Source organism: Lepidochelys kempii, chromosome 1 (genome assembly GCF_965140285.1).
Source record: "Lepidochelys kempii isolate rLepKem1 chromosome 1, rLepKem1.hap1, whole genome shotgun sequence".
In the NCBI taxonomy this organism is placed as follows: Eukaryota; Metazoa; Chordata; order Testudines; family Cheloniidae; genus Lepidochelys; species Lepidochelys kempii.
Window position 1 is genome coordinate 298,357,403 of NC_136380.1, and position 18,111 is coordinate 298,375,513.

General features: G+C 43.9%; 1 protein-coding gene and 1 pseudogene across 3 annotated transcripts in view; one reads left to right on the forward strand and one right to left on the reverse strand.

Annotated features, from left to right (window-relative positions):
• The window catches only part of GXYLT1 (glucoside xylosyltransferase 1), a 72,659-nt gene that overhangs the window by 9,891 nt on the left and 44,657 nt on the right, over positions 1–18,111 (forward strand). For 2 of the 3 annotated variants that reach the window (XM_073328037.2, XM_073328035.2), the window contains exon 2: positions 11,917–12,009. The exons of the other annotated variant lie outside the window; for it this stretch is intronic. In XM_073328037.2, the coding sequence (XP_073184138.2) occupies positions 11,917–12,009 (93 nt within the window). The remainder of the gene's footprint in view (positions 1–11,916; positions 12,010–18,111) is intronic. 3 annotated transcript variants of the gene reach the window in all.
• Positions 5,511–7,197, reverse strand: LOC140905204 (uncharacterized; annotated as a pseudogene).

An 18,111-nucleotide genomic window follows, 5' to 3' on the forward strand; every position in this document is an offset into this window, starting at 1 on the left:
TGTTGCATGAAGAAATATTTCCTTATGTTTGTTTTAAACCTGCTATCTGTTAATTTCATTGCGTGACCCCTGGTTTTTGTGTTTATGTGAGGGGGTAAATAACACTTGTTTATTCAGCTTCTCCACACCAGTCATGATTTTATATCATATATATATCCCATACTTACTCATTTCTTTTCTAAGATGCAGTCCCAGTCTCTTTAATCTCTGCTCACATGGAAGGTGTGCTATACCCGTAATAATTTTTTTGGCCTTTCTCTGTACTTTTTCCAGTTCTAATATCTTTTTTGAGATAGGGTGACCAGACCAGCACAAATCCAGGTTTTCTCACCCTCCGCCCCCCCCACAAATTCACTCTCCTATAGCTTTGGATGGGCTATTACCAGCAGGAGAGTGAATTTGGGTGGGGGAGCGTAGCGTGAGAGAACCTGGATTTGTGCTGGAAATGGCCCAACTTGATTGTCATACACATTGTAAGGAGAGTGATCACTTTAGATAAGCTATTACCAGCAGGAGAATGGGGTGGGAGGAGGTATTGTTTCATGGTCTCTGTGTATATAATGTCTTCTGCAGTTTCCACAGTATGCATCTGATGAAGTGAGCTGTAGCTCACGAAAGCTTATGCTCAAATAAATTGGTTAGTCTCTAAGGTGCCACAAGTACTCCTTTTCTTTTTACTAAAAAATTTGTATGCTGTTCATTTTTGTGTCCTTTGCTAGTTGCTCTTCATATTCTTTTTTGGCTTGCCTAAATTGTACTTTTACATTTGACTTGCCAGTTTGTCCTTTTCTCTTTTCCTTAGTACACTGTGACTTTCAATTTTTAAAAAATGTCTTTGTCTCTAACCACCTCTTTTACTCGGTTGCTTTAGCTATGGTGGCATTTTTTGGGCATCTTACTGTTTTTAATTTGGAGGTATACATATAGTTTGAGCCACTATTGTGTTTTTATAAAGTTTCAGGGTGCCAGCTTGTGGTGGTCTGCCAACACGTGGGTAGGTATAAAGTAAGGTGGTACCAGAAGCAATGATCTTCTCTAAATTATGCAACTGTCCAGTTGGACAGACTATTTAGCTTCAATTAGAGCTCATGAAAGAGACTCAGGCCTTGTCTACGCTACAGTTTCTTCTTTTTTTTTTTTTTTTTTGGACAAAAGTCAGGTTTTGTTGACAAAACAGTGGAGGTGTACACACTGCAATGCTCCTTCTGCCACAAAACTCTTCTGCTTTGATGACAAAATGTGGCAAAGTTATATCGACAAAGTGTTAGTGTAGACACTATGCTTGGTTATGTCGCTGTAAACGGCCTCCAGGAGGCCCATCCTGACCACTCTGGCTGGCAGTTTGAATGTCGCTGTTTTGCATTCAGATACACAGGCATCTGACCCTCCCCCTTTCAGGGTCCGGGAATTTTTGAAATTCCACTTCCTGTTTGCTCGGTGTGAAGAGCTCACTTTGCATCTTCCTGGCTGATAGGGGCTCCATACAGCAAACGCTTTTCCCCTTGAGTTGTTAGATCTGTTGGCATTGTGGGAATAGGGGGCTCCACTCTAGGCATAGGAATTTTGGTACCTCGTGGCATATTGGATAAGAGCTACGAATGGGACATGCATCAGTGCTGTGCAAAGATAAAGGAGATGAGGCAGGTATACCAGAAGGTAAGGGAGGCAAACTGTAGCTCTGATGCTGGTCCAAAGACCTGCCACTTCTCTAAGGAGCTGGACAGCATCCTCGTTGGCGATCCTACCTCCACCGCCAAGAACCTGGTGGATACTTTGGCGTGACTGGAGATAGCGGACAGTGGACGAGGAGCTCGAGTTGGCGGATGAGGTGTAGCACATGGCAGAGTTGTCCAGTAGCGTGGTGAGTCAGGACCTCTTTTTCACTTTGGAGGGATCTAGCTAGTCCCAGCAGTCTGTTTCTGGCACGCATGCAGGAGAGGAGAGCTCTGGTAAGTGATCTTTTTGAGTTGATACTGCTCAGTGTTATGAGGTAGAGCTGTCCTTTGCCCTGTGTATTCTAGAAGTGGGTGAAGGGATAGATATGTACAAGACTATCTGTGTTCGTGCGTGTTCCACATTCAGTTGTGGAGCTAAGCAGTGTGGCATAACAGTGTGTTAATGCACACCAAGATTTCAGGGGAATCCTCCAGAGAGATCTTGAGGAAACTTTCCTGGAGGTACTTGCCAATCCTCTGCCGAACGTTCCTTGGTAGAGCTGCTTTGTTCCTTCCCCCATTGTAGGAAACTTTCCCGTGCCAATCGATAATCACTTGTGCAGGGACCAAAGTGGCACATAGGCAAGCAGCATGGGGACCAGGTCTGAAGCTGCATGCATGCAGAAGATGCACCCTTGCCCTCAGGAATGAGGCATTGGCTTCAGTGACACACACACATACACCCCTGCCTGTGGAAAATGGTGGCAGAATTTACAATGTTGTCCCTAGTCACCCGCAGTGATCCCCTTAAAAAGCCACCTAGAACCTTTCCCCATCTTGTGCCCCCACCCCAGGCCAAACTCACAATGTTTAGGGTTCAGAGTAGCAGCAGTGTTAGTCTGTATCCCCAAAAAGAAAAGGAGTACTTGTGATACCTTAGAGACTAACAAATTTATTTGAGCATAAGCTTTTGTGAGCTAGAGCTCACTTCATCGGTGTTCGCCAAGTTGTGTGCTTACCAAGGGTCAGTGAGAAACTGATTCATGTGTAAAAAGAGGGGTATTTTACAATAATGATTCGATGCTGTGCATGAACTAAGTCATGCTTCTGTTTGTTGTGACTTATGGTTTTGCAGATGTTGCCTTCTGGGGAACCCCTTACACACTGGTGGAGTGCCTCTGCCAGATAAGGAAGAGCCCAAGGAGGAAATGTTCTGAGACGTGCTCCAATTCTCAGAGGCCAAAAAACAAGAACACAAGGAGTAGAGAGAGATTTTGAAGGAAAAAATTAATGTGAACAGGCAGTTCAGAAAGGAGAGCAAGGAGTGAATTGTAATGGGCCAGGAGCAGATGATAAAAGTTTTGGAGGAGCAAACAGAGATGTTGAAGTCCCTAAATAACGCTCTAGGCAGAACACATGCTTGCTTCCCCCACCCCTCTCTGCAGCCAGTACAGAACTACTTTCTATGCCCTCCCCAAACTCCTCCCGCACATTCCTTGCAACTTCTTGGAACATCCCAGTACCCTGTTCACTCCACCCCTTCGGACAGCTTTCAAAATGAAAGCTAGACTTACACACAGCTATGAGAGCCTACATTGCCCTGCACTGTTATCTCCCTTCCCACCAAGCCTTTTGTGTGTGGTTTTAATTGGTATTTAATAAAAACAAACGCTCTGAAAAGATAAGCAATCTTTGTCTTCTTCACGTGGTGGTTGCTGCTGGCATTAATACTCAGTGGCAATATGATCATTTTCTGACTGCAAATCACAATTTTCATACAAGGCGGCAAGTTAAAACATGGCAGTATGCTGTATAGAAAGACACATTACTGGTGCTCATTGTCAAAATGTTGCCTCAAAGTCTCCTTGAGTCTAATAGCCCCTGTTGTGCCCTTCTAGTAGCCCTGCCATCTGGCTGCTCAAAATCAGCCACCAGGCAATTGGCCTCCGCGCTCCACCACGGAGGAAACTTTTTACCCGTAGCCTCATAAATATTACGGAGTATGCAGGAGGCTGCTATGACCATGCGAATATTTTCCTCATTTAGGTCTAAATTGCAATAAAGGAAGCGCCAGTGTGCTTTTAATCTGCCAAAGGCATATTCTGTGGTCATTCTGCGCCTGCTCAATCTATTGTTGAAGCGCTCCTTGCTGCTGTCCAGGTTTCCTGTGTAAGGCTTCATGTGTCATGGGAGTAAGGGGCGCTCTGGGTCTCCCAGGGGCACTATGAACATTTTAACATCCTCAACTGGAATCTTCTGGTCTGGAAAGAAAGTTCATGCTTGGAGCTTTCTGTACAGGCCAGTGTTCCTGAAGATGCATGCATCATGCGCCTTCCCGGACCACCCACGTTGATGTCAATGAAATGCCCACAGTGATCCACAAGTGCCTGCAATACCACAGAGAAATAGCCCTTTCTGTTGATGTCACAGGATGGTCAGGGGACAAAATTTGGATGTGTGCCATCTATCTCCCCACCGCAATTAGGAAATCCCATTGCTGTAAAGCCATCCACTATTTCATGCACATTGTCAAGAGTCACAGTACTTCATAGCCGGATGTGATTTATGTCTCTGCACGCTTGCTTTAATGCAGCTCCAAAGTTTTCTCGACTCCAAACTGATTTGTGACTGACTAGTAGCAGTCTGGAGTCGACAGCTTTCGCACAGCAATTGCCATACACTTCTCCCCCGAGAGGGTAACTCTCATTTTGGTGTACTTGTGCCGCAGTGCTGGGTGAAGCTCTGTGCACAGTTCCAGAAAGGTGGCTTTCTGCAGCCACTGGTCGTCATCCCAGACTTGCATATAACAATGTGATCAGTCCATTCAGTGCTTATTTCCCAAGCCCCAAAGCGATGCTCCACTGTGTGCAGCTGTTGCGTGAATGCTGAAGGTAATCTGGTGGTGTTTTTTTCCATGGGATACAGCAGTTCAGGCAACTCTGATTGTTGTTCAGATTGGGAGTTCATGATATACTGCATGACCATCTGCAATATGGTCATAACAGTGACCACAACATTAGAGAGCAGTGTGGGATGCATCCTTTCAGACAGAGATGACAGGCTCACAGTAAACAAGAGTCATTGAAAAATGTCATGAAATGCAGCTGGAAGCCCATGGAATGATGGGATGGAAAAAACTGCATCATGGGAAGTTGAGCCTGCACCCATGATGCACTGCGATCCACTCTGCCTTCCCACAACTTATAGCTTTAGAAAGTAGTGAGTAGCACAGTGGGATAGCTACCCACAGTGCACTGTTCTCACTGTCAGTGCTAGAGCACCAACTGTGTACGTGCTCTTCTGACAGAAGGAGCGTTGTGTGAATATGCACAAGCGATGTAATTATACTGGTTTTTGATTGTTGGTGTAAGTTGGGTCTACAAAACTGTGTAGTGTAGATAAGGCCTCTGTGTAGCAGTGACCTGATTTTGCAGCAGGACTGTCCATCAGAGGAGTGAAATCTGAGCCGAGATATATTTAACAGGGCTGTCAAATGATTAAAACAGTCGTGATTAATCACAAAGTTTTAAAAAGTCGCAATTAATCACCATTTTAAGTGTACTGTTAAACAATAGAATACCATTTAAATATTGTTGGGTGTTTTCTACATTTTCAGATATTGATTAAATTATAAGATGGAATAGAAAGTGTACAGTGCTCACTTTATATTATATTTTTGATTAAATATTTGCATTGTAAGAAAGATAAAAAATATTTTTCTGTTCACCTCATACAAGTACTGTAGTGCAATCTCTTTATTGTGAAAGTGCAACTTAAAAATGTAGAATTTTTTTTGCATAACTGCACTCAAAATAAAACAACGTAAAACTTCAGAGCCTACAAGTCCCCTTGGTCCTACTTGTTCAGCCAATCACTAAGACAAACAAGTTTGTTTACATTTATGGGAGATAGTGCTGCCTGCTTTTTACTTACAATGTCACCTGAAAGTGAGAACAGGCATTCGTGTGGCACTGTTGTAGCCGGTGTTGCAAGGTATTTACATACCAGATATGCTAAACATTCATATGCCCCTTCATGCTTCGGCCACCATTCCAGAGGACATGCTTCCCTGTTGATGATGAGTTCTGCTCGATAATGATGCAAAGCAGCGTGGACCAATGCACATTCATTTTCAGCCTCTGAGTCAGATGTCACCAACAGAAGATATGGCTTTTGTTTTGGTTGTTTTTTGGTGGGTCGTGTACTGTAGTTTCCACATCGGGGTGATGCTCTTTTAAGATTTTGGAAGGCACTTCAGATTCTTAAACCTTGGGTTGAGTGCTGTAGCTGTCTTTACAAATTGGTACCTCATATTGGTACCTTCTTTGTGTGTTGTCAGATCTGCAATGAAAGTATTCTTAAATCGAATAACACATGCTGGGTCGTCATCCGAGACTGCCACAACGTGACATATATGGCAGAATGCAAGTAAAACCATGGAGTGGGAGACATTATTCTCCCCCAAGGAGTTCAGTTACAAATCTTCAGGGCTCCCGTAGTGTTTCTATCTTTTGTCAGTTTTTCAAAATCCTTGTTGGCACTGATAGATTGTGCTTTTGAAGAGCTAAGGTGGCTGTGATAGCGACTTTGTTGCAAAGCAGGAGCTGAACCATACCCAATGTGGAGTTCCATCTGGTTGAAATACCTTGTTTCTGTCCATTTGCAGCTTGTGGTATTCCTAGCTCTGTACTGTTAGCTGCACTGTTTGAAATGGCCCTCAACTTTTCTGTATTTTGCAAGCACATTTTCAAAACCACCATCACTGAGCACCACTGTAATGGATTGCTGCAGACTGTGAGCGATGCATGCTTTGTGTTCAAAAGGCTGTCTGCTGCTATCATATTATGTGCACTGTCAGGGCTAAGTGTTACCTTTATTTGAATATTTCACTCTTTTGTAATATCCAAGAAACACTTTGCACATGCTTCAGCATAATGTCTCTTCAGTATGTATTACTGTTTAAAGCAAATGACTGCAGTGTCCATGCAGTAATCAGTCAACGCCGAGATAGCTGTAATTGGGCAAGGATGTCCAGTGATCACCAGTCAAAGCAACAGCTAGTGCATTTTTCAGAAACTCCAACTTTATAGTAGTCTTGTTGTGATATAGGTCATGTATTCCTCTGGAGGGCAAAGTATATGACTGATTGATTGGAAGATGCAATTTGAATAACATCTCTTAGCCCCCTGTCGTTTACAATGTTGAGTGGGCTGCAGTCCATAGCTATCCACTTTGCAATAGCATTGGTTAAGCTGTTGTACTTTATTTGATCCATGGGCTTGTAGTGATTCTGAAACTCTTTAAGCATACTCTGTTGTTCATTTGCTGTCGGTGGGTTTTCTGTAGCATAAAAACTGGCAATTAAAGCATGTTTAGTGTGTAGGTGGTACTGCAGACTTGAAGTACTTCAATGGTGTTGGAACTCAGCATTGCAAAAAATAACTACAGATAAGTCTTTTTTATCCAGAGAACCATCCAAAAGTTTTTTTTAAAAATTAAACTTCCCCTTTAAAAGACCTGAACTTTTACTACATTGCTCCATTAACTTTTTCTGATATTTAATCACCCCAGATCATGAGAACACAGTAGAACTGTATCAATGTCCACCAAGCGATGAAATACTAGTAAATAAAGTGGGTCAAAAGAGAGGTGTGCAATTAATGCTTGTTTAAAAAAAAGAAATGTTAATTTGTTTTGTGTTAATTGCTTGTGTTAACGGAGATTAATTGACAGCCCTAATATTTAACCATCTGATAAGTAAATGGAGACATCACCTAGTAGACTCACTTTTCTTTTGGCAAATGAGGAGAGCATATGGATGCACTATCATGTTGTTTTCAGCAGCCTATCCACAAATGTCGCTTGTTGAGAAGATGAAGATAATAATATATGTATAATACTCTACGTTGAGTGAAGAAGCACAGCTATTCCAATAGTATAGAGATTTTGATGGCACCACTGTCTTTCCTGATTAAGGAAGAACCTATTATACTGAGACCCAGTTCTACCTCGAGCCATCTGACAAACTGGTTGAATTAAATTATATAGATTCTGTGGTGTTGCTTTAATCTTCAGAAAGGACTCAAAATCAAAGATACAGTACTGCAGAAAATACAGTATTGCTGGTGCCTCAAGGGGGGAATCTTAGCTTTTGAAGCATACCGTCTTACAAAGTGCCTTTTTATAACAAACTGTATCTATCTGCACAAGCATTTTAGACAGTGAAGCAGTATCCTGGAAGAAACTGAATATTGGATTTACATGAGCACTGAACCATACTGGAAATATTCTGTCCTCTTTGTGTTTCACCCAAGGTTCAAAGACAAAAAGATTGCTGGAGTCAGAGGTGTAAGAAATGTTCTTGTCTTTCAAGACAAATGATTCATCACTTCAGGGAACTAACGCCAATTCCATGAAGGTTTTGATGGTCACGGCACAGAGCATCAGTGGAAGAAATGTGTAAAATAAGTACTTCTTCATTGCAGTACAGAAAAAGCTTTTAAAATGCCTATTCAAAAGTCTTAGTGTAAGTACGGGTTGAATATACTGGTCTGGTCTCCTCTTGGCATATCTGCAAGCTTTAGGCAATGGTTTACATAAAAAAGCAAAAATATAGGACTATTTAATTTTGTCCAAACACTGTCTGCCTCCAATTATTTTACTTTCAGCAACTTCCCTGTGGTGGTGATTTGACATCCTTTTGATATGACACAAGATTATTTCTTATCAATTTCCTTTTTCTAGTTAATGCATGTCTGCCAATTTGGTACACTCATTATAGTAGGTACATGTGTGTTTAAAAAAAGATTTTGCTGTCCTTCAGACTTGAGAGCTCATGCTTACATTAGCCTCATTTTTGGTTGTCATGGTTACACACATTTGATATGGTATGTCAATTGAATAAACTTTGAAATAATTCTGTCAGGAACATTGGATGAATGGGCCTTCCTATATCTCTTGTGAGATTTACAGTTTTGTTGCAATTTCTTTTGGCATATATGAGAAGGGGAGGTGGATATGCATTTTAGCGCCTGGGGTAAGCAATCATACTCGTACCCTTTAGAGGCAACATGTGTGGGGGGGCCATGGTGTCATGTCCCCAGATTTCTACCTCCCACTTAGCACAGAAGTTTTTAAACTGTAGGGTGTGCCTCCCTAGGGGGATGCACCCCCCAAGTTAGAAAACCGTTGCTTCCTGCCAGGAGCCAGCAGATGAGTAGCTGGTGGGAGTCGCTTGGGCCCGTAGTTCTCTGTGCTCTTCTGCATGGCTAGGCACACCCCAGGCAGGGTGGGCAGCACAGCTCCAAGCTGTGTCCCTGACACGCTCTTGCCTCTGCCATGAAGGAGCTTGGTGTGGACTTGTGACACCTCCTGGAGCCAGCCCCTGCCCATGGAGTGTGGATGCTATTAGATGCTCCGTGAGGTTTTTCCTGCAGTACTCATGCCCCTTGGGCACCTGCCTCTCAGCAGCCTGGTCACACCCTGGTTGCCATCCAGCAACCTGCCATTGCAGCCGGGTCACTCTCCCCTACTCCCTGTGCGTAGAGCGGAACCGCACCTTGTTCTCCTTTGCTGCCCGGCCCCTGCCCCAGCCTCAGGGCTGCTGGGCTCACAATGACACAGCCTGATCTCTGAACTCAGCCATCTGAGCCCAGTGCCCAGCCCAGGAACTGGGAACCGGCGGCTGCTGGAAGGGTGGACTCTTTCCTGCCAGCTCCAAAAAGCAAGGCTATGAGAATGTTGCAACCTCTAGGCTTAAACACTGCCCCCCTTCCCTGCCTCCTCCCACTATGGGCACGCATCGTTGTACAGAAAACAGGATGGTGGCCAAATAGAGGGCCCAGCACATGTAGAAGGCACTAGGATTCAGGAGATGGCATGCAGCTGCAGAGGTACTGTTTCCGGGAGAAGGAGCGTCATGCCATCCGCTCCCGGCCCGGGTCTCTATTTGGGGGGAGGTACAAAACCACACCTCACCCCAGACTATGCCCTTGGACTCCAGCCAATGGTGTTGAGTCCAATCCTGTGAGGAATGAGGAGGGAGACCTGATGCTGTTGGGCCCAAGCCTGCACTGCCCCATTTTTGTGCCCCTGCCAGCTCTGTGTCCTAGGCAGCTGCCCATCTTGCCCCATCCTAGTTGTGGCTCTGGAAAATGGGGAAAGGAGGTCACTTCAGAGGATATATGCACTTTAGAATCCTCAAATTTATCATTTTTAAATGTGTGTTTAAGTGAAGTGTTTAAGTGTTTTGAGGTTGGTTTGCTCACGTAGGCCTTTGAACATGCATTTAAAAAGCTTTCCCTAATCATTACTTGACTACTACTGTGTAAAAGTGGGTAGGGCAGCAATAGTAGCAATAGCAACTGCTATTTCAGTTCTTAATCTAGTAGAGGTAAGGAAATTATTGCGCATGTCATTAATATGAAGGAGGAAAAACTTGCCAAGGATGGTTCTGATGACACTGCACAGCACTGTAAACGTGACTACAAAGAAATAAGGTTCTGCCATGTCATATCTTACCATCGTCCATGAAAATAACTTTGTGTAGACTTGTTAGATTCCAATATTAAATGAAGGTTTTGGGTGGATGGGAATGACATTTAAATAGACAGTGTCATTTAAAAAAGATTACATTTAAAAAGCTATTCTAATTTAGGACTGATTTAGGCTGTCTAGAGGAAAAAACACTTATTTTTTTAACAGGTTGAAGGGCTAGCATATGCTATGGTGAAATACTAGTGGCCCCCATCTACACTAGGGCTTTGAAGCCTGTTAGTTTAGCGAACAGGTTTTTTTGTATAGAAAGCATTTATTTTTCTAGACTAGACAAGGCCTTAGAAAAAGAAAATTCCTAAGAATACTTAAATGGAAGTTCACCTTGCTCCTTGTGTCACAAGAGATCCAGTATTTACAAGGTACCCTCTGATTCTAATAAAAATATCCCTGTAATGTAGATAGTGGTTTGCCACTTGCCCATGGCAAATTAAAAGCTTGCTCTGGACCATTGAGGGGACCTACGCCATCAATTTCTGCAACTTTTAAGTTTTCATTTAAAAAAAAAAATCTGGTTCTTGGGGTTGCAAAAACTACGTCTAAATCTATGTATTGTATTCCTGACTTACCCATAGCAAACAATTCTGCTGCTCACAGCTTTGGTAAGCAGAATGAAATTAGACTGGTCATTTTCACTGCTGTTACTGAAAACTCTGTGGGCAGCAATGAAAATGTCAATTTCATGCTTCTATAGCTTTAAAAAGAACCGAGGAACAGTAGAATCAAGCACTGGAAATAGTCACCAGGGAGAAAAATCCAATAAATAGTATGTGCATGTGGAGAGGACATATACAGTCACAGAAATCCTCCCTCCTCACAAGAGTAAGAAGTATGTGCATGTGGAGAGGATAGAAAGCTCCTCCTTGCCAGCCTTTAGAGGTGAAGCATTTCAAAAGTATGATGCCTATTAACGCCAGGCTGATATCCAAAGGGAGCCCAAGAAGAGTCTAGGGCAGAAGCCTGGTAAAAAGCCTAGCCTCCTCTCCCTTCCTGGCATCTGGAGGTAATGGTGGGGTGGGGGAAAGGGAGAGCAAGAGTGGGGGACTGGGCTTCTCATAATAGAACTGCTCTTGGACATTGCTGATGGTGCCCAATACTCTTATAGCTGTACCTCTATGGGGCCCGCATGCATGGGGTGTGCCCCCTGGGGATCACCGAGGAATATTCGGGGGGGGGGGCACAGCTGGGCCTGGGACAGCCGTCATGGGGGGCAGGGAGGGAGTCCCACCCTGTTCCACTCCTGGCCACAGCCCCAGTTGCCAGTCCCCCCACCAGGGGTCCCAGCTGCAGCCGGTGTTTGGCTGTTGGCCTGTGCCTGGCATCCCGGCTGCAAACCCACGCCCAGGGCTCCGCTCCTGGCCCCGCACTCAGGGTCCTGGCTGCCCCCAACTGTAGCCCCAGCATTAGCCCCCTTACCCCTGTCTGCATCCCCTGTACTGGGGAGCAGTGGAGGGGCGCGGACAGAGATAAGAGGGGCACAAGGTAAAAAGCTTGGGGACCACTGCTCTAGCTAGTATGTTTAGTGTTTGGGCTAGTAGGTATCTGGTTTATTATCTAAGCCTTGACACAATATAAACTAGTGTTCTCTGTGGAATTGCTATGCCATGGAATAACAGTTCTGATGTTTGAGCTGAAAATAATCAATTTCATTTTGATGTAAAACCAGTAACTTTCTTATAGGATTGTTATTTCTGTCTTATCCTGTTAGGTGTAAGAATTTGTCTATATCTTACTGGAATTCCTATTGGATGCTGCCCTCTGATGTTTGTGGAATGAACTGCTTTTGGGAAGCTGCTTTTAGGTAGGCTCTAATATTAAATAGAAACTTATTACTGGCAGCTAGTATCGTTGGTTATATAACAAACTGGCAAATTAAGCACACTTTAAAAATTACTTCAGATGTATTTTCTTGTGCTCATAGTGCAACTGTCTTCATAAACTGGACTTGTATGCCCCTTAATGACACTTTGTGCGTTATCAGTTATCCTGAGAAATTAAATATCAAGAAGAAATCCAAAGAATATTTAACTAATTTTCTTTATTGTATTTGTTTTCTTTTTATTACTACTTATTTAGGAATTATTAACAGGCTTACAAATCCTTGCCATGTAAATATCAAAAACAAAAGAATAATTGTTAAAACAGTGAGCTTTTGTTTCAAAAGACATGTAGGAATATAGTCATTAGCTCTCTATTTAACAGGGTGTTATGATATTACAAAATGAGCATCATTACAACACTGACATCATTTCTAGTGATTTTATTAAATTGAGTAAAATCTCTATTTACTCATATTTAACAGACCAGGCATGTCTATCAAATGCTGATATTCAACATTATCTTTTTCTTCTAGCCATTCTTCTAGCCTAACATAATGAAAAACTATTTGTGGGTCACCATTTTTAACAAACTGATAAGATTTGTTGCAGTGAGCTGTAAACCTGCAGATTAATTCAGTAGAGATAGAACAAGTACACATTTTTTCAATTACTCATTTCCAGTGATCAGATTTATTATTTGAAACCAGGAGTTCTAATTAACTTTTTTTCCCTAGGATCTCATGACTAGCTGAGAGCACTAGCCAAACAATTCTGAGCTTACTACTTTACAGCATGCCATAAGTAACCTGAAACAATAGTTGTACAGTACGTTGAAGTGTTGGCATGACCTCAAAGTTTAATCTTTAATGAGTAGTTTACACACATTACAGCTGTAATGGAAATTTGTTTTCAAATGATGCAAATAGTTCATTCTGAGAAGTAACATTACACGTCTGGCATGCTTCAGAACTACTTGACAAAGACGCGGTCCCCAAGCAACACAGTGCTTTTCAGTGTACATCTAATACGGCAAGTTACTTGTCTTCTGTTAAAATCTGATCAGGTCCTCTTTAAAGATATCTTTGTGCAGTATATCTGACTATCTCTGAGGACCCCTTTCTAACCAGCATGGCAATCCATCACCACAGACAACTGGGTACTGGAAATAATGCATTCAGGCTATATGATACCATTCATTTATCCATCCCTCTTCAGGGACCCCTCTCACAAACACCTACGGAAAGAAGTAAACCACCTCCTACATCTGGGCACTGTGGAACAGGTACTATCACAGCACAAAGGGAAGGGTTTTTACTCCCACTCCTTCTTAACTCAGAAGAAGAAGAACAGAGGATGAAGTCCTATTTTATACCTCAGAAAACTCAACAACTTCACAAGGGTCCAACAGTTCAGGATGGTCACATTAGCAACAATAATACCAGTGCTGGAACAGTGGGACTGGTTTTTGGCCCTTGACCTCCAAGATGCCTTTTTTCATGGAACCATACATTCTGTTCACAGGAGGTTCCTCATGTTTATTCTGGGGACAGAACATTATTAATACATGGTTCTGCTCTTTGGCCTTTCGACAGCCCCTCAGGTGTTTTCCAAAGTGTTCGTGCAGTGGTGGCACACCTCCGCAAATAGGGAGTGACAATTTTTCCCTATGTAGACAATTGCCTGTTAGAAGCACCCACCCGGGTAGATGCCATAGACACTATCAACATGACAATCATCCTTTTTTTGCAGCTGGGACTACAACTCAGCGTACAAAAATCAACATTGATACCCATGCGGAAACTGGACTTCATTGGGGTGGATATCGATGCTCTAGAGGCCGAAGCATCATTACCACTGACAGGATTCCTCACTATAGTCAATTGGATTTCCACCATACTGAACAGCCCACAGGTATCTGCATGGATCTGTGTCCAACTATTAGGCCAGATGACAGCAACCACATTCATGGTACGACCAGTGTTCCCTCCTAATTTTTCCCACCCGTGTGTGGAATGAACTTTTTTATGTGCACCAATATGGAGGTGATGTGTGACACATCACCTTCATATCGGTGCACATAACAAAATTAATGTGGTGGGGGTGGGGCCGAGGGGTTTGGAGTGTGGGAGGGGGCTCAGGGCTGGGGCAGAGGGTTGGGCTGCAGGGGTGTGAGAGCTCTGGCTGGGGGTGGGGGGCTCAGGGCTGGAGCAGAGGGTTGGAGTTGGGGACGGCGCCAGCTGGGGGTGTGGGCTCGGGTGGAGCTGCCGATGACGGGTTTGGGGTGGAGATGGGGGCTACGGTGGGCGTGAGGACTCCCCCCAGCAGCACCTGGGCTTGTGGGGAGAGGCACCTCTCCCCGCTGTGGCAGCTCCGGGGCTGGAGCTACGGGATAGGCGCCCCTACCCTGGCCCCCGCAGGTCCAGACAGGGTTGGGTTCAGGGAGGGCCTCCCTGCAAAGGGGCCGGGCCACCCCGGCCGGGGCCAGGCTGCCCTGGCTGTGGCAGGTTGGGGCTGGGTTGGCTAGGTTGGGGCTGGGGCGTCCTCCGGCGGGTTCCCTGAGCACCTGCGCAACACTAAATAGGCTGCTGCGTGGCCGCGCACCTTACAGGGAACTCTAGGGTATGACACGAGCATCTTCATGTATGCTTCCTTCAGGACTGGCTAAGAACAGTCTACATACCACACAAACACAGCCTAAACAAGTGCCTCGTAATGCTGCACAAAGACAAAGACTCGCCATACTGGTGAACGCAGCCCAACAATGTGTGCGTGGGAGTCCCTTTCACACAGACTCCACCTTCAGTGATTCTCACAACCAATGCCCCTTGATAGGCTGGGGAGCCCATATACAACACTAAACAATTCAGAGCTGGTGGTCTCCTACCAAGACGCTGTTACACATAAATCTCCTGGAACTGTGTGCATTTTGCAGTGCGTGCTTGCACTTCCTGCCATTGATCGGGAACAAGACTATGTGGGTAATGACGGACAACATTGCCTGCATGATTTATATAAACTGAAAGCGAGGGGAAAGGTCACACACCCTATGCACCGAAGTCATGAAACTATGGAACTGGTGTATCTGACACAGTGTCAAAATGTCAGCTTCATATCTCCCAGTATGTCAAAACACCACAGCGGATACATTGAGCAGGGAATTCTGGCAGGACCAGAAGAGAGAGCTAAACAACACAGTTGTGCAGAGCATATTCAAACATTGATGTCACCCATCCATAGACTTCTTCGCAGGCTCCCAGAACTGCAAATGCCTGCAATTCTGCTCAAGAGCAGAGTTGGGTTCCCATTCCTTGGGTGATGCCTTTCTTTTCAAATGGGATACGCTTCTGCTGTATGTGTTTCCACCAATCCCCTTGCCATTGAGGGTAGTATACAAAATAAGAGACAAGATCAGAGTCATCCTTATAGCGCTCACGTCGCCCAGACAAACTTGGAAATCGTACCTATTGAGGATGGTGGTATGTGCACTGTACACTCTTGCTGAATCTTCTCTTGCAAAATGCTGGACAGGTTTACCATCCAAACCTGGAGAGAATTCACCTGAGAACGTGGCTTCTACATGGTTCCAGCCTGACAAACTGACCTGCTCTGCATAGGTAAAAGACATATTAGTAAACAATAGGAGGACAACCACACGGAATACTTACCTGCATAAATGGAAGAGATTTGTCATCTAATGCCAAAACAAATGAGCCCGACCTGTTACCTCCCCTTTACCAATGATTTGAGAATACGTTCTAGAACTAAAGAACTCCAGCCTATTCCTTAGCTTGCTTAGAGTACACCTTACCACTATTACTGCTTTTCACCACAAGGTGGACAGGATATCGATATTTGTCAATCCTACCACCAAACACTTTCTTAGGGGTATCAGAAACCTTTACCCTGAAATACAAGTACCTACCCCACCTTGGGACTTGAACTTGGTACTACGACTGCCTTACCTGGGCCCCACTCAAACTATTAGCAACATGCTGTCTAACACATTTGTCAGTCGCATTCTTAGCGGCTATCACGTCCACCTGATGAGTGGGAGAGTTAGGAGCCCTCATGGCGCACCCACCACATACCATCTTTTTCAAAGATAAGGTCACCTTAACCTTAAGATTTCACCCTGAATTTTTACCTAAAGTACCCTCCTCTTTTCACTTGAACCAACCAATCCATCTTCTCTAAACCTCATGGGAGCAAACAGGACTCAGTATTACACCCCCTGGACATCAGACACACACTAGCGTTTTACCTTGAGATAACCAAGACCTTCGGAAAGTCAGAGACTTTTTATTTCAACTTCAGAATGATCTAAAGGTTCCACCATTTCCAAGCAGAGACTGTCCAAATGGATTTCTGGATGCATCAGAACCCACTCTACCAGGTCATTATCAACCTCAGTAGTTTTTCTCAACTATATCCTATCATGAACCTATGTGAAGTGGTCACCTGGGCATCCACATACATGTTTACAAAACACTGTAAGATAGATCAGAGCTCAAGATCGGATGCACTGGTAGAACTTACTATACTATCATCAAGTATCAGGGTTCATCTGAAGAAGTGGAGTTTTACCCACGAAAGCTTATGCCCAAATAAATCTGTTAGTTTTAAGGTGCCACCAGACTCCTTGTTGTGTTTATACTATCAGTTACCAATGCAACTCTGAAGCCCCTTCCATCCACCGAGGGGCACTGCTCGACAGTCACCTGAAATGGAGCACCCACAGAGACACTCCTTGAAGAAGAGAAGGTTACTCACCCTGTGCAGTAACTGAAGGTCTTCAAGATGGTGTCCTGTGGGTGCTCTATTACCCACCCTTTCCCCCCTCTATTTCGGAGTTTAATCTATGGACTTGGTGGTGGTGAAGGAACTGAAGGGGGGGTCTGAGACCGGGAGAGTGCATGCAGTGACCCGGACAAGCACTGCTGCTGAAATTCTCTGATCAAAGGCACAGTGAAGCACCCTCAGGGACACCATCTTGAAGAATCTGTTACCTCACAGGGTGAGTAGTTTTTTTTCTGGTTTTAATTCCAACACTTGTAAGCTTTGAAAACCCTCCCAGCAGTTGTCAGTCAGCAAGCTTAGAGTGTCTCTTACTATCTGCCTCTTCCCTTCAACAGAGGACCTCCTTTGTTAAGACCCAATGTCACAGCAATCATTCTTGGCCACAGAGGGCTGGATAGGACTTTATTCAAATCTTGTTAACGTAATGTCTATATCATAGAGCTCATTCTAGAGCAACACAACACATTTCTCCCCAAAGCCTGCTGTCTTGAAGTGTCTTAAGACTGGACACAGGTTTTTATTTATATTTGACCGAAAATTTCTGCCCCAAATCAGGGGAGAAAATTAGACCTGAGATCGAAAGATAAGGGAATGAGAGGGAGGAGGGAAAGGAGACAAAGTGGGGGTAGGAAGGGAAAAGGAGAGAACATCTCTTCTGTTTGGTAGGAATTAATGAAAGGTTTCTAAAAAGTTAGATTAAATCTTTTCAAATTTGTCTGTGGTGTCATCTCTGAAACATTACCTGTTCTTTAGCTGCTAGATTAGGTGAGTTGCTGTGACAAGCTTCCATACCTGGGGGCAATGTGCTCTTTCATCTAAGCAAGTTGTTTGGTTGTAAGCAATTATAGAGAACCAAGCTTTCTGGGAGTTGGAGAGTTTCCAGGATGATGGGATATATCCCAAAATGCAGGTCTGGGAAGTAATTTTTAATCCTATTAATCCTCCAATCTACTTTTAGTCAAATGGATTATGTTTTGGGATAGTCCCAAAACATGTGACCCAGTGTGGCTGGATCCAAGTTTTGTAGCTGTGTCAAGTTCATTTACATGGGCACTGGGCTAATCCAGTTTTCTTTATTAGAAAACATTTATAATAGTGAAACTTTGCTGTACTTGATTAATTGAACATCAAAACTTATAACCACAGAGACACTCTCCATCTCTGAACCATAAATATTCTGCAAACATGTAAAACTTCTATACTAGTCAGATTCCTGATTTGTTGCCACTTAGATCTGTATAGTGCAAAGGCATTATACGAGACTATGTTCTCTTGTGGGAGAGGGT